We start from the raw sequence: 15,983 nt of genomic DNA on the forward strand, positions 1-15,983 counted from the left end.
TTAAGAGTTTGATAATCCTCTCCATTGTTTCAATTGACATCTCTCATGTTGGAGCCATGATTCATGTCAGTCCACTTGGTGCAACAGCTCTCCAAGGTGTGATCACTCCTTTTTAGATGCAGACTAACGAGCAGATCTGATTTGATGCAGGTGTTAGTTTTGGGGATGAAAATTTACAGGGTGATTCCATAATTTATTCCTCAGAATTGAGTGAGTCCATATTTGTTGTCCAAATCTATCTTTGTTAGTTGGCTATGTACCACAGGCTTTTAAGGTGGCAGTAATTAAACCATTACTTAAAAAGCCATCACTTGACCCAGCTATCTTAGCTAATTATAGGCCAATCTCCAACCTTCCTTTTCTCTCAAAGATTCTTGAAAGGGTAGTTGTAAAACAGCTAACTGATCATCTGCAGAGGAATGGTCTATTTGAAGAGTTTCAGTCAGGTTTTAGAATTCATCATAGTACAGAAACAGCATTAGTGAAGGTTACAAATGATCTTCTTATGACCTCGGACAGTGGACTCATCTCTGTGCTTGTTCTGTTAGACCTCAGTGCTGCTTTTGATACTGTTGACCATAAAATTTTATTACATCAATTAGAGCATGCCATAGGTATTAAAGGCACTGCGCTGCAGTGGTTTGAATCATATTTGTCTAATAGATTACAATTTGTTCATGTAAATGGGGAATCTTCTTCACAGACTAAAGTTAATTATGGAGTTCCACAAGGTTCTAGGACCAATTTTATTCACTTTATACATGCTTCCCTTAGGCAGTATTATTAGACGGTATTGCTTAAATTTTCATTGTTATGCAGATGATACCCAGCTTTATCTATCCATGAAGCCAGAGGACACACACCAATTAGCTAAACTGCAGGATTGTCTTACAGACATAAAGACATGGATGACCTCTAATTTCCTGCTTTTAAACTCAGATAAAACTGAAGTTATTGTACTTGGCCCCACAAATCTTAGAAACATGGTGTCTAACCAGATCCTTACTCTGGATGGCATTACCCTGACCTCTAGTAATACTGTGAGAAATCTTGGAGTCATTTTTGATCAGGATATGTCATTCAAAGCGCATATTAAACAAATATGTAGGACTGCTTTTTTGCATTTACACAATATCTCTAAAATCAGAAAGGTCTTGTCTCAGAGTGATGCTGAAAAACTAATTCATGCATTTATTTCCTCTAGGCTGGACTATTGTAATTCATTATTATCAGGTTGTCCTAAAAGTTCCCTAAAAAGCCTTCAGTTAATTCAAAATGCTGCAGCTAGAGTACTGACGGGGACTAGAAGGAGAGAGCATATCTCACCCATATTGGCCTCTCTTCATTGGCTTCCTGTTAATTCTAGAATAGAATTTAAAATTCTTCTTCTTACTTATAAGGTTTTGAATAATCAGGTCCCATCTTATCTTAGGGACCTCGTAGTACCATATCACCCCAATAGAGCGCTTCGCTCTCAGACTGCAGGCTTACTTGTAGTTCCTAGGGTTTGTAAGAGTAGAATGGGAGGCAGAGCCTTCAGCTTTCAGGCTCCTCTCCTGTGGAACCAGCTCCCAATTCAGATCAGGGAGACAGACACCCTCTCTACTTTTAAGATTAGGCTTAAAACTTTCCTTTTTGCTAAAGCTTATAGTTAGGGCTGGATCAGGTGACCCTGAACCATCCCTTAGTTATGCTGCTATAGACGTAGACTGCTGGGGGGTTCCCATGATGCATTGTTTCTTTCCTCTTTTTGCTCTGTATGCACCACTCTGCATTTAATCATTAGTGATCGATCTCTGCTCCCCTCCACAGCATGTCTTTTTCCTGGTTCTCTCCCTCAGCCCCAACCAGTCCCAGCAGAAGACTGCCCCTCCCTGAGCCTGGTTCTGCTGGAGGTTTCTTCCTGTTAAAAGGGAGTTTTTCCTTCCCACTGTAGCCAAGTGCTTGCTCACAGGGGGTCGTTTTGACCGTTGGGGTTTTACATAATTATTGTATGGCCTTGCCTTACAATATAAAGCGCCTTGGGGCAACTGTTTGTTGTGATTTGGCGCTATATAAAAAAATTGATTGATTGATTGATTGATATTTTTCCCTCTGCTTGGTCTAAAAAAGTAACCGTTACTGACTGCCACAATTTTTTTTTCCTGATTTCTTATAGTGTTTCTTTAAGCCAGAAAGTTGCCATTTGAAATGACTTTAGTTTTGTGTCATGTCTGTGATCTGCTTTTTTCTACAAAATTAAACAACTGAATGAACATCGTCCGAGGCCGGTGATTCCATAATTTTTGCCAGGGGTTGTATTAATAGCCATGTGGCCTTTGTGTGTGTGTGTGTATATGCATGCGTGTGTGTGTGTGTATGTGTATCCTCTGAGGCTGGTGATTCCATAATTATTGCCAGGGGTTGTATGTTCAAACTGCTTTTTTAGCAATCCTGTGAATCACTAAACTAGTATTTAGTTGTATAACCAGTTTTTCATGATTTCTTCACATCTGCAAGGCATTAATTTTGTTGGTTTGGAACCAAGATTTTGCTCATTTACTAGTGTGCTTGGGGTCATTGTCTTGTTGAAACACCCATTTCAAGAGCATGTCTTCTTCAGCATAAGGCAACATGACCCCTTTAAGTATTTTGACATATCCAAACTGATCCATGATACCTGGTATGCGATATATAGGCCCAACACCATAGTAGGAGAAACATGCCCATATCATGATGCTTGCACCACCATGCTTCACTGTGAACTGTGGCTTGAATTCAGAGTTTGAGGGTCGTCTCACAAACTGTCTGTGGCCTTTGGACCCAAACAGAACAATTTTACTCTCATCAGTCCACAAAATATTCCTCCATTTCTCTTTAGGCCAGTTGATGTGTTCTTTGGCAAATTGTAACCTCTACTACACATGTTTTTTATTTAACAGAGGGACTTTGTGGGGGATTCTTGCAAATAAATTAGCTTCACACAGGCGTCTTCTAATTGTCACAGCACTTACAGGTAACTCCAGACTGTCTTTGATCATCCCGGAGCTGATCAGTGGGTGAGCCTTTGCCATTCTGGTTATTCTTCTATCCATTTTGATGGTTGGTTTCCGTTTTCTTCTACGCGTCTCTGTTTTTTTTTGTCCATTTTAAAGCATTGGAGATCATTGTAGATGAACAGCCTATAATTTTTTGCACCTGCGTATAAGTTTTCCCCTCTCCAATCAACTTTTTAATCAAACTACGCTGTTCTTCTGAACAATGTCTTGAACGTCCCATTTTCCTCAGGCTTTCAAAGAGAAAAGCATGTTCAACAGGTGCTGGCTTCATCCTTACATAGGGGACACCTGATTCACACCTGTTTGTTCCACAAAATTGACAAACTCACTGACTGAATGCCACACTACTATTATTGTGAACACCCCCTTTTCTACTTTTTTTTACTAATAGCCCAATTTCATAGTCTTAAGAGTGTGCATATCATGAATGCTACTATAAAATTCGGCAGCGCATCCTCATCAAGCTGGCTGCTTTGGCTGCTGTTCACTGTCGTACTATCCATGAGAAAATCATCAACACACACTTCTCGCCTTTTTATCTTTTCCTCTGCGGACAGTTCTTGGGCTGTGCACGCTATGACGTCATTTGTTTGCGCAGACACTTTTTTGTTGTTGTTGTCCTATAACCTGCCTTATCGGTTGAGTTTTATTCCCTGTATGTTGTTAGGCGTGGCGTTTCTGAGCAACTCAGATCAAAATAGCAACTGCTACACAATGAACCAAAAAGCAAACTGAGACAGAGCAAAATAATTTTCATGCAGGAAACAAGCACAGTCGCTGAACATGACTGAAAACAAACCAGAGTCCAGTCACACGGGCCTGTACTACGAAGCGGGGTTAACTTACTCAGATGTAACCCAGGGTCAACCTCTTAAATCGGGGTTGACAAAACCTGGTTTTCTCAAGTGGTGTTAATCGGTACTATGACGCTGAATAAGATGTTGATTTGTTGAACCTGTGTTAACCTAAGTGGAATTTGTGCGCGTTCACATAAAAGGGGCAGGTTGCAGCGCACATCACCATTTTTCAATGATGGCGCGGTCACCTTACTTTACCTAAGAAGAATGCACGATTATTATGCGGAGCTACGAGGAATTTAAATTAATGTTAAGGGGGAAATCGAACACATCGTCTGCCAATAAAGCAAGACAGGCTTGTTGGCAACGTATTGCTGATCGGGTAAATGTGTACGTACAATTCAATTGTTCCCCAAATCTGTTACAGATGATTAACCTGTGGAATGTCTAATATGTGTAAAAAAAAATGACCTTCTTCCATTAATTACGCCCAGATGCAACACGATTCAGAAGTGGGCATAGGCCTACTAATAGATGTTAGGTTAATTTAATGTTTCCTAAATAGGCTACCTTGATTGTATGATTGCTGTTCCTAATCCTGTCAATATTTCAGATGCAATAGCAGTGCCAAACGCACCTGGCAGCAGGTGAAGATGAAATATAAAAACATCCTTCAGAACGGTAGGTTTATATTCATAGCTTGATAAGCCCCACACATGAATTCAAAGTCTCATTTGGGTACTTATATCCAATTATTATTAAATGCACTTATAGAGCACTTTTCCATCTGAATCAGAAGCTCAAAGCACTTTATAATGATGCCTCACATTTACCCACTCATAATAATAATAATAATAATAATATTAGGGGCAGCACGGTCGTTTACTGGTTAGTACTCTTGCCTCACAACAAGGAGGTCATGGGATCGCTTCCTGCTTGGGACTTTCTGTGGAGTATGCATGTTCTCCCTGTGCAGTGGCGGCGCCAAGGGGGGGGGCTTAAGCCCCCTCAATAATGAGCCAACCCCCCCCCCCCCCCCCCCAATAATTCTGCCAATAATGTGAATAGCAACTGACATATAAGGTTGGTAAGGTTAGTCCTTACTGGCGTAAAGTGCCTTGATTCGACTTTCTTATGATCTGGTACTATATAAATATAATTATAAGTGAATAGTATATTGATGTGTATGTCTGTGTGTCGACATGTAGTAGTAATAAAAAAACAAACACTTTCAGATTAATACAATAACATGCTTTTGGAGGGCGGTATGCATTTTCAGAGGCCCGACGTTCACGCCCAGTCGCTCAAAATGACAGCTATTATAGCTGTCATCTGTCAACTCCAGAGGTGTCAAGTAATGAAGTACAAATATTTCGTTACTGTACTTAAGTACACTTTTTAGGTATCTATACTTTACTCCATTACTTATTTTTCTGCCTACTTCTGACTTCTACTCATTACATTTTCACACAAGTATCTGTACTTTCTATTCCTTACATTTTTAAAACAAACAGCCTCGTTACTCTTGGCTTCAGTTTAATGTTTATATATATATTTCATGTCATGTGCGCCTGTAATCAACTTTTCTGCAGCACGGCTTTGCTTTGAACCGTGAACCAATCGAAGCAGTGGTTCGCAGATTGAAGCAATGTTTCGACCTATTGCTTCGTTTATTCTTTCTTTCGCTTAATTTTCCCCCGCTAAAACCCTAAAGAGCATACTTCTGTGAGTATTATTTACCTTTTCTATGTTAAACCGACCTGTTATGGTCTTCTGAAACAGTTGATAGATGTATTTTATAACTTAAAAACGGGAGCGACGCTAACGTGTTAGCATGTCTATGGCATTTTCAATGTTAAAACTTAGCATTAAGCAATTGCAGCTCTCATCACGTTCAGGTGCATTTGTTTTCAAATTGTAATATTTCTTAAATTTATTTTTGTTTATATATTAATAATGTAATGATTATTATATCCAATTTTAGAGAAGAGGCAAAAAGAACCTGAATAGAAACACAACAGAAAATATAAAAGCAACTAAGAATGAACATACATAAATAAATACATACATACATATACTCAACAAAAATATAAACGCAACACTTTTGGTTTTGCTCCCATTTTGTATGAGATGAACTCAAAGATCTAAAACTTTTTCCACATACACAATATCACCATCCTTCAAATATTGTTCACAAACCAGTCTAAATCTGTGATAGTGAGCACTTCTCCTTTGCTGAGATAATCCATCCCACCTCACAGGTGTGCCATATCAAGATGCTGATTAGACACCATGATTAGTGCACAGGTGTGCCTTAGACTGTCCACAATAAAAGGCCACTCTGAAAGGTGCAGTTTTATCACACAGCACAATGCCACAGATGTCGCAAGATTTGAGGGAGCGTGCAATTGGCATGTTGACAGCAGGAATGTCAACCAGAGCTGTTGCTCGTGTATTGAATGTTCATGTCTCTACCATAAGCCGTCTCCAAAGGCGTTTCAGAGAATTTGGCAGTACATCCAACCAGCCTCACAACCGCAGACCACGTGTAACCACACCAGCCCAGGACCTCCACATCCAGCATGTTCACCTCCAAGATCGTCTGAGACCAGCCACTCGGACAGCTGCTGAAACAATCGGTTTGCATAACCAAAGAATTTCTGCACAAACTGTCAGAAACCGTCTCAGGGAAGCTCATCTGCATGCTCGTCGTCCTCATCGGGGTCTCGACCTGACTCCAGTTTGTCGTCGTAACCAACTTGAGTGGGCAAATGCTCACATTCGCTGGTGTTTGGCACGTTGGAGAGGTGTTCTCTTCACGGATGATGCAAAGGAGATGTGTTGCACTGCATGAGGCAAATGGTGGTCACACCAGATACTGACTGGTATCCCCCCCCCCCATGAAACAAAACTGCACCTTTCAGAGTGGCCTTTTATTGTGGACAGTCTAAGGCACACCTGTGCACTAATCATGGTGTCTAATCAGCATCTTGATATGGCACACCTGTGAGGTGGGATGGATTATCTCAGCAAAGGAGAAGTTTAGACTGGTTTGTGAACAATATTTGAGGGAAATGGTGATATTGTGTATGTGGAAAAGGTTTTAGATCTTTGAGTTCATCTCATACAAAATGGGAGCAAAACCAAAAGTGTTGCGTTTATATTTTTGTTGAGTATACATAAGTGTTTCCTGTGAACACCTAGTGACTCTTACACCTCCACTTCATCCCTGTCTTATTTAATGACAGTTTGTTTCAGTCAAACCATATTTTCAGTTTGTTAATTTTTTCAGTGATTTCCTCCAGAACTATCTGCCAAACTAGAAAACTGCTGCATCCTAGTAAGTGCAGAATACTACTGGAATGAATTTGAATAAGGAAAGTTGTGTTTGTTTGTTTGTTTTCATTCACTAAATGGATGCTGCACTCACTGCAATTTATTGTCTGGAATAGTCCCAGATTGTATTTCAGACCTTCTACGTAGAATTGAAACATTTTCGTGCAGGTGGTGTTGGGGGGTAATTTTGGGTTTTGGGTCTTGGGCCACATGTAGAACGAATCAGTTTTTAAGTTAAGCTTTCCATTCATTTAGTGGCATCTACCCCTTTTTTTTTTAAAGGTTACTTTATACTTTTATACTTTAAGTAGGTTTTGGAGCACATACTTTTTCACTTTTACTTGAGTAAAGAGGTCAAGTTGATACTTCAACTTTTACCAGAGTGTTTTTAAACTGCAGTATCTATACTTCTACTTAAGTAACAAATGTGTGTACTTTTGACACCACTGGTCAACTCATTGATTTACAAATACAAGTGTTACTTCCATGGTGACATGAAAGTACACAACAGTATACACAGGACAACAGGGGTTTCCTCAACACCAGCTTATCCTGGAGTTATGACCTGAAATAACCATTGTGCATATATGTGTCAAGTGTTGATAGAAACTGCTGTGGGCAATCAGGGGGGCATGAGGCCATCTTGTTTTTCTTGTGGGCAATCAGGGGACGAGGTCAAGTTGTTTGCTGAGAGAAGCCACTGGCAGTCCATGCGGCTCGCTTGATCTTAACCTGAACACCGGACCTGCAGCCTCTTCTCACCCTCTTTGGATTACCTGGGACTCGTAGCAGCAACAGGTATTCTGGTTCTGCTATTATTCACAAGCGGTGGTGGAAATGCTTGTTTATAACTCTCCCAGTCACTGAAAAGACGTTCCATTGACTCTCTGAAAGAGAACCACGGTCATAGATCCGAACAGCATAGACACAGTCACTGAGCGCTAAGTCTGACATAACAACATAGGTTGTAATAAAAACTAGAAAAAGTCTGCATAGGTGCAGTCGAGCAGTGGCGAGGCCATACACAGGCGCCATTTTGAGATGTGGTGAATGTGCTTTGATTCAGAACCTCTTTGTAGTAGGTTGATTTAAAATAAACACTTTCATATTATAGTTTACCAAACCTTTATTTAAAGTTTTAATTGGCAATCATTTCTGTGGCGGCATTTGACAAATCATTTGATCTCCCCCGACGTCACGTGATACCGTCACAAAATGAACCAATAGATTCGTTAACTTTTTTGTGACGCTATCACCTAATGGCATGAGATTGGGTTGGCCATTCACACTCTGGTCAATTTAGCAGAAATCAAACAAACAAAGATTTAAAATAAACACTTTTATATCAGCGTATACCAAACCTTTATTTAAACTTTTAATTTTGACACATTTTCACATTTGCGTTTGTGAATTAAAATGTCAGAATAAAACAAAAATTAATTAGCAACAGCATGATAAGCTAAAATAATAATAAAAATCAAAAAAATTAAAAAATTCTAAAAATGTGGCACCATCAGCAGAAATATTAAAATCAGAAAATCCACAGTTTATGTGCTACAAAAGTGAGAAACCTTATGAATTGTGAATGCTCTCTATTCAAAAAAGCAATGTGACAAATACAATGTTCAAAACATGGACATGGCGACAAAATGAATGACAAACAAAAGTATTTTGAATGCAACCTGGGCAACAACGGGTTTTGCAAACCAAAACTTTATAAAGTGTGTTACTCCTAGATTTGTAATCATCTTACCAAGTGAATAACACAAAGCAATGAGGCAAATAAAATAAAATGTTTAACATATGTATAAATGTGAACAGTACATATATTTTTACATATAAATGCAAAATTAACTGTATGTACACTGAAAAAAGTGAAACAGTGCACTTCATTCAAAATACTTATTTGCATTGGTCTAATGGAAAATTGTGGTTTCCAGTTTAAATCTGCTGGAATCACTTTACAAAATCATAAATATACATTGTGAGAAACTAAAAAAAAAAAAAAAATAGCTGTAACAAATTACAATTTTTTTTAAGTTGATCTAAAGTATCATTTTTTTCAGTGTAACCAAAGTGTGGGACATGTTCACATTATATACACAAGCAAGGAAACAGTAAATATTTTATTCAATTACTGTACAAATACAAATTTGAGGTACTTGTACTTTCCATGATAATTTCTGGTTTCTACTTGTACTCCACTGTACATCTACTCAGTGTCAGAGGCAAACATTGTTTTTACTATGACACATTTTGTGACTTCAGGTTTACCGTATTTTCCGGACTATAAGTCGCACCGGAGTATAAGTCGCACCAGCCACTTTATCATTATAAAGAAAAATAAACCATAAATAAGTTGCACTGGACTATAAGTCCCATGGACATACAGGTATGTTAACTTAACATGAAAAGTTCAGATGATAATGTGACGGCTACCGTTTTCAGATGCATATTTCACCAGTCGTAACTTAATCTGCAGAGTATGATTTTCTTTTTGGTGGCATTTTTTCGGGCCTTCTCCGTTGTCTTGTTAAGTTATCAGTAACGTTGAAATTTTTATTTTTCTATGGTAGTCAGAAGTCGCAGGAACAGTCACACAAGCCTTGAGTGCCCTCTCGTGAGCTGCATTTTACCTACAGATATGTTTGTATTTTGCGGACCACATTGCGAGCCGAACCATGCAGCGCCTACCTGCGCAGCTCATGACCACCCAGCGTTGTCGATCCAGCTCCTTCCAAGTGCAGACGCTAATCCTCCGCCGTCGCTCAGTGCTCCCATGCAGCTCTCAGCGTCAACTCTGCTCACACTGATATCCAAGGGTTGAAGCTGTTTTGTTAGCCGTCCCGGAATAAACACCATGTTCGTCTGCTTCAAACGCTAGTCACAATCTTCGACGCCAGCTCCTTCCAAGTGCACACACTAATCCTCCGCCGTCGCTCACCCAGTGCTCCCACGCAGCTCTCAGCGTCAACTTAAACACTCTGCTCACACTGATATCCAAGGGTTGAAGCTGTTTTGTTCGCCATGCCGGAATAACAGCAAGCACCGTATTCGTCAGCTTCACACGCTGTGGGTGAGGTGAGGAATACGCGTCCAACGTTCTGTTCTCTGATTGGTTATCGCGACCAGTGTGACTTATAGGACGGCCGCCATACTACAGTGTCCATGATGCATTGCATTTCCTTTTCTGGTGGCCATTTTAAAACATAGATCGACTCTGTCACGTAAAATTGTTTTGTTACAGTAAATTAATTGAGATCCTACCGGTGTATTTTTCATTTATAAGTCGCACCGGAGTATAGGTCGCACCCCAGGCCTAAACATGTAAAAAAGTGCGACTTATAGTCCGGAAAATACGGTACTTTGTAATTTCAGATTAAGAATATAAATTATAATCAATAACTAAATTATATTTTTACATCAATAAATTCAGAGTTCCACATGAAGAAATTCATAGGATACTCAGCAGTAAAGTGATATACAAAATTTAGGAAATTCAAATTAGTTCCACATTTACCAGCTATAGCCTTAAAGGGGTGAATGCATGAATCAGTCAGGACCATAAGTATCGGGACAAGAACGTTGTTTATTTTTGTAATTTTCCCTCTGTACAACCAAGACATGTTCAGTGACTTGTTCCCTGACTTGTCTAAAGAAACCTGCTGTACAAGTGATGATTTTGTCCATATATTTAGAATGTTCATCTCGAATTATCGAAAATGGAAAAAAATGGGATGATTGTATGAAAATGACTAATTTCTGAATTGGTGATGTGATATATTTTTAAGCCCCTTTAACTGAAACTGAAAGTCTTTGTGTATATGTGCACAGGCAAAATTACTTTTAATTTTGGCATTTTGATGCTAATCCTTTTGTGCAATATTGTCAAAGTAGTACTTAGAGTATATTCTACAATGTGGTTTTACTACTTTTAGGTCCATAAAAGCTCTTAGTACTGATTCTGTTACAAACTGCTCGTCTGCACACTTGATTTGTTGCTTAAAACATCCACATGAACAAGACACAAGGTGGCGGTGTTGAGTAGCTCAGCTAACTTCATAAAATAGAACATTTGGAAGGACGAGTTTTGTTTCTCTCCTCAGCTTCTCGTCTCTTTTGTTGTTCAAATTGCATCTCCAACTGCTTCATTTTCTCTTGCAACTCCCTCTCCTGCTGCTCCCTCATTTTTTCCATCATTCTTTCCTTCTCTTCTCTATCTCTCTTTTTCTCTGCATCTCTCTCATCTCTCTCCATCTTCCTTTCGGTGTCCCTCTCTCTCCTCTCCCTCTCTCTCTCAGCCTGGAATTGCTCAGCCAGTTTCTTCATCTGTTCATCATACTTTGCCTGTATTTGGTTTGCCAGCTCCTCTTTCTCTTTGCGTATTTTCTCCTTATCCTCCTCCAGAAGCCGTTGCTTCTCCTCTTCAATTTTCCTCTCTGCCTCTTGGAACATCTCGTTGGTGTAGTGGCTTCCACCGTTCTTTGCAGCTATCTTCCTGATCTTCTTCAGCAGCTCAGTGACCTGAGTGTGATCTTGCTCCCTGTTCCTGAAGACGTGGTACTCTCCGTTGCATCTGGCCACCAGTTCCTGCAGTTCTGGACTTTCCTCCAGGAACTCCTCAATGGTGTTGTCGAGCTGGTCACCATGAGTGAAGAGAACCATGCTGTATTTGTCTGCATCCTCACCAAATATCTGCTGGATGTTCTGCACTGAATTTGTTTCCTCTTCCGTGTATCTGCCCAGCCTGATGATGATCAGGAACACGTGGGGCCCAGGACTAGCATAACCGATACACCGACTCAAGTCTTTAGTTGTTTTCTCCTGCACAAACCTGGTGTCAAAGAGGCCCGGGGTGTCAATCACAGCCACCTGCTGTCCATCCACAGTGGTTTTGCCCTTCGAGCAGTTGACCGTGAGGGACACTGCACTGAAGTTTGACTTAAAACACTTCCAGCCCAAGATGGTGTTTCCAGTGGCACTCTTACCATTTCCGGTCTTCCCAACCAACACAATCCTCAACTCCTCATCATTTCGAATAAAAGGTCCTGTGTGGACAAAATACAAACAGAGTAACATTTAACACCCAAGACATGCAAAATGCAGTGTTATCCAGCCACATCAGAGTCTTTTAGGTCAGTATGTGCAATAATTTAAGAATAACACTTCTTCGTGTATGCTTCCTCACTGTGCTTGTTGAAGGATTTAACTGAAGAATGTTAGTTTTAAATGTTTTCTTCATCAGATAAGTTCAGGTTTGAAGATGCCACAAATGGGTCAATTGTTCACATTTTGAAGAAAGCAAACTTCTCCCACTCAATCTTTAGGTTACAATTTACAATCTAAGGGGTGGACACCAGTGAAATATGCAAATTAAGTAGGCGTGGCAGGCAATTTTCAACATGGCCACCAAAAGAAACTGAATGAAAATACATACACATGACAAAACACACTTGATTTGCAAATCACACAGCTTGAACTTCCACAAATCAACATTTGTCACTAATTGCTATGATGTCCAAATAACACAAGTCCCAGTAACAGTAAAAAAACTGAACAAATTTTATATAATATGGCCATTACACAAATCATATACGAGGGCTGTCAATAAAGTATAGGTCCTTTTTATTTTTTTCAAAAACTATATGGATTTCATTCATATGTTTTTATGTCAGACATGCTTGAACCCTCGTGCGCATGCGTGAGTTTTTCCGCGCCTGTCAGTGATGTCATTCGCCTGTGAGCACTCCTTGTGGGAGGAGTCGTCCAGCCCCTCGTCGGAATTCCTTTGTCTGAGAAGTTGCTGAGAGACTGGCGCTTTGTTTGATCAAATTTTTTTCTAAACCTGTGAGACACTTCGAAGTGGACATGGTTCAAAAAATTAAGCTGGTTTTCGCTGAAAATTTTAACAGCTGATGAGAGATTTTGAGGTGATACTGTCGCTTTAAGGACTTCCAACACAGCGGGACGTCGCGCAGCGCTCCCAGGTGCCGTCGTCAGCCTGTTTCAAGCTGAAAACCTCCACATTTCAGGCTCTATTGATTCAGGACGTCGTGAGAGAAGAGAGAAGTTTCAGAAGAAGTCGGTTTCAGCATTTTATCCGGATATTCGACTGTTAAAGGAGATTTTTTTAATGAAAGACGTGCGGACGGGTCCGCGCGTCGGGATGCAGCCGGCGCGGTGCGGCGGCACAGGAAAAACACCTCCGTGTTGATAACCATTTGTAAAATCCAGGCGGCTTTTGATGGCTTTCAGTGGAGTGAGTATATGAGAAATTGTTTAACAGCTGGACATGTTCCAACTTGTCCTTAAGGCTTCCAACAGAGGTGTTTTTCCTGTGGCGGAGCGTCGCGGCGGCTGCGAGCCGACGCTGCAATCCGTCCGCACGTCTTTCATTAAAAAAATGTCCTTTAACAGTGGAATATCCGGATAAAATGCTGAAACCAACTTCTTCTGAAACTTCTGTTCTCTCACGACATCCTGGATCAATAGAGCCTGAAATGTGGAGGTTTTCAGCTTGAAACAGGCTGACGACGTCGCCTGAGAGCGCTGCGCGATGTCCCGCTGTGTTGGAAGTCCTTAAAGCGACAGTATCACCTCAAAATCTCTCATCAGCTGTTAAAATTTTCAGCGAAAACCAGCTTAATTTTTCGAACCGTGTCCACTTCGATGTGCCTCACAGGTTTAGAAAAAATTTTGATCAAACAAAGCGCCAGTCTCTCAGCAACTTCTCAGACAAAGGAATTCCGACGAGGGGCTGGACGACTCCTCCCACAAGGAGTGCTCACAGGCGAATGACGTCACCGACAGGCGTGGAAAAACTCACGCATGCGCACAAGGGTTCAAGCATGTCTGACATAAAAACATATGAATGAAATCCATATAGTTTTTGAAAAAAATAAAAAGGACCTATACTTTGACAGACCTCGTACAGTGGCATCAATAACCAAAATTTATGTTTTGTGTCTCGTTTGTCTCTGAAGAACTCTTCATAAAAGTAGTAATAAAAAGGTGTTCCTGCAAATAACATGTATGTTGGACTAGAATAGGCTCATCATCTGTGTGGTGATAAACAGAACTATCTCACAGAAAAAAAGAGGACTGTTGACATGAGTTCAGGAGCTCTACTTTACGCTCCATTCACAGCCTTATAGGGAGAAATGATCAACAGTTATGATAAATCTGACTTCAGAAATCGAATCTACGTACCTGAATTGACCAAAGCACAAGTTTTCACATCTTAAATGTAAATAACGGCAGAGAAGTCGACCAGAGAATTGACAGTGATTACAAGCACAGAGCATGCATTTTAAACTGACAGCAGCGGTTCAACCTTTCAAGATGACAGGGTCGCGATCCGCTCAGGGACGGGCTCGACCCGATCTAGTATATCTGTGGTTCATACAGATACAAGAGGAAACTTTCTCTTGGTAGGTGTTCAATACAGTATTTCTCAATATAAGTCTATAATCTCACAACAACAAAAATGTTTTATTCGGCCAGCATTTCTGTGGAGGCATTTGAGAAATCATTTAATTACACCCCCCCCCCCCCCCCCCCCCCCCCCCCCCACACACACACACACACACACACACACACACACACACACACACACACACACCACACGGCGTCACCCCGCATTTTGTGTTACAGTCACAAAATGAACAACCAGAGTGAAGATGGTTACGTTACTTATTCAGACACTTACTCTGCAATTTTTTTTTCTTTGAAAGAGATCCAGTGGATCCACAGAGATGCATAATGTAGGAAATCGAACTGAAATTCGGAATATCTGTCTGAATATCTGTCCAGACACTTATTCAGTTACCAGTTACTTATCCAGACACTATTTGACTATTTTTCTTTTCTTTTTTGTATGAATGACATCCAGTGGATCCACAGAGATGCATAATAGAGGAAATTGAACTGAAATTGCTAATATCTTTATATCTGTCCAGTCCAGTCACTTATTTGGCTGAATTTGTTTTTTTGTTTTTTGTTTTTTTTTGGGGGGGGGGGGGGGGTATGAATGGCATTGTTTCATCCAAGGAGATGATTAATATAGGTTTTGACTCAAAAAATGGGTTACAACTGAAAATCGGACTGAAGTTGCAAATATCTGTCTAAATATCTGTCCAGTCCAGACACTTATTCTCATGGAAAAAAAAAAAATCCTTTGTTTTTTGGTCAGAATGGCATTAATTTGGTCCAGTGATATTAGTTATATAGGTTTTACCTGAAAAGAATTGTGTCTGGACTGGACAGATATTTAGACATATTTGCAATTTCAGCCCAGTTTCCTCTATTATGCATTTCTGCGGATCTATTGGATGAAAAAAAAAAAAAAACCTCACAGAATAAGTGTCTATAAGTGAATAAGTAACTAGTAACCAACTTCACTTTGGTAAGTGAACGAATAGATTAATTTACTTTTCATGATGCCATCACCAAATGGTGTGAGATTGGGTTGGCCATAGACACTGTGGTCAGTTTATCAGAACTCAAACTCAAGCTGCAGGTTTTAGCAAAAGCACATTGCAGTTTAACACGTGCTGTTACAGACATGATGGTCTTTGTATGATGCAGTGACTTACCGTCATCAGACAGTTTGCTGGTCATGTTTGAATCTTGTTGGAGCAGATCAAGCAGCTGAACTGAACATTAACAGTTGCTGGACATATTTATGTGTTGAGGTGGGTTAAACCACACCCCTACACTACAGTGAAACACTTTCACTTTTGATTTCAAGTCTAATGAGGTTTTTCCATGTTAATCATTTGTGACGGTGCAAGTTTCACTTTTGATTTCAAGT

The 15,983-nt window shown here is 40.1% G+C and overlaps 1 protein-coding gene across 1 annotated transcript; it reads right to left on the reverse strand.

The window, feature by feature from the left end:
- Nucleotides 1-10,420: 10,420 nt before the first annotated feature.
- Nucleotides 10,421-15,832, reverse strand: LOC117525894 (GTPase IMAP family member 9-like). The gene is made up of 2 exons (XM_034187838.1): nucleotides 15,766-15,832; nucleotides 10,421-12,219 (listed from the first exon to the last, which is right to left on the reverse strand). The coding sequence occupies exons 1-2, from the start codon at nucleotides 15,788-15,790 to the stop codon at nucleotides 11,231-11,233; spliced, it is 1,014 nt and encodes a 337-aa protein (XP_034043729.1). The 5' UTR covers nucleotides 15,791-15,832; the 3' UTR covers nucleotides 10,421-11,230.
- Between the last annotated feature and the right edge of the window lie 151 nt (nucleotides 15,833-15,983).

The sequence above is a fragment of the Thalassophryne amazonica genome, chromosome 15 (genome assembly GCF_902500255.1).
Source record: "Thalassophryne amazonica chromosome 15, fThaAma1.1, whole genome shotgun sequence".
Classification (NCBI taxonomy): Eukaryota; Metazoa; Chordata; class Actinopteri; order Batrachoidiformes; family Batrachoididae; genus Thalassophryne; species Thalassophryne amazonica.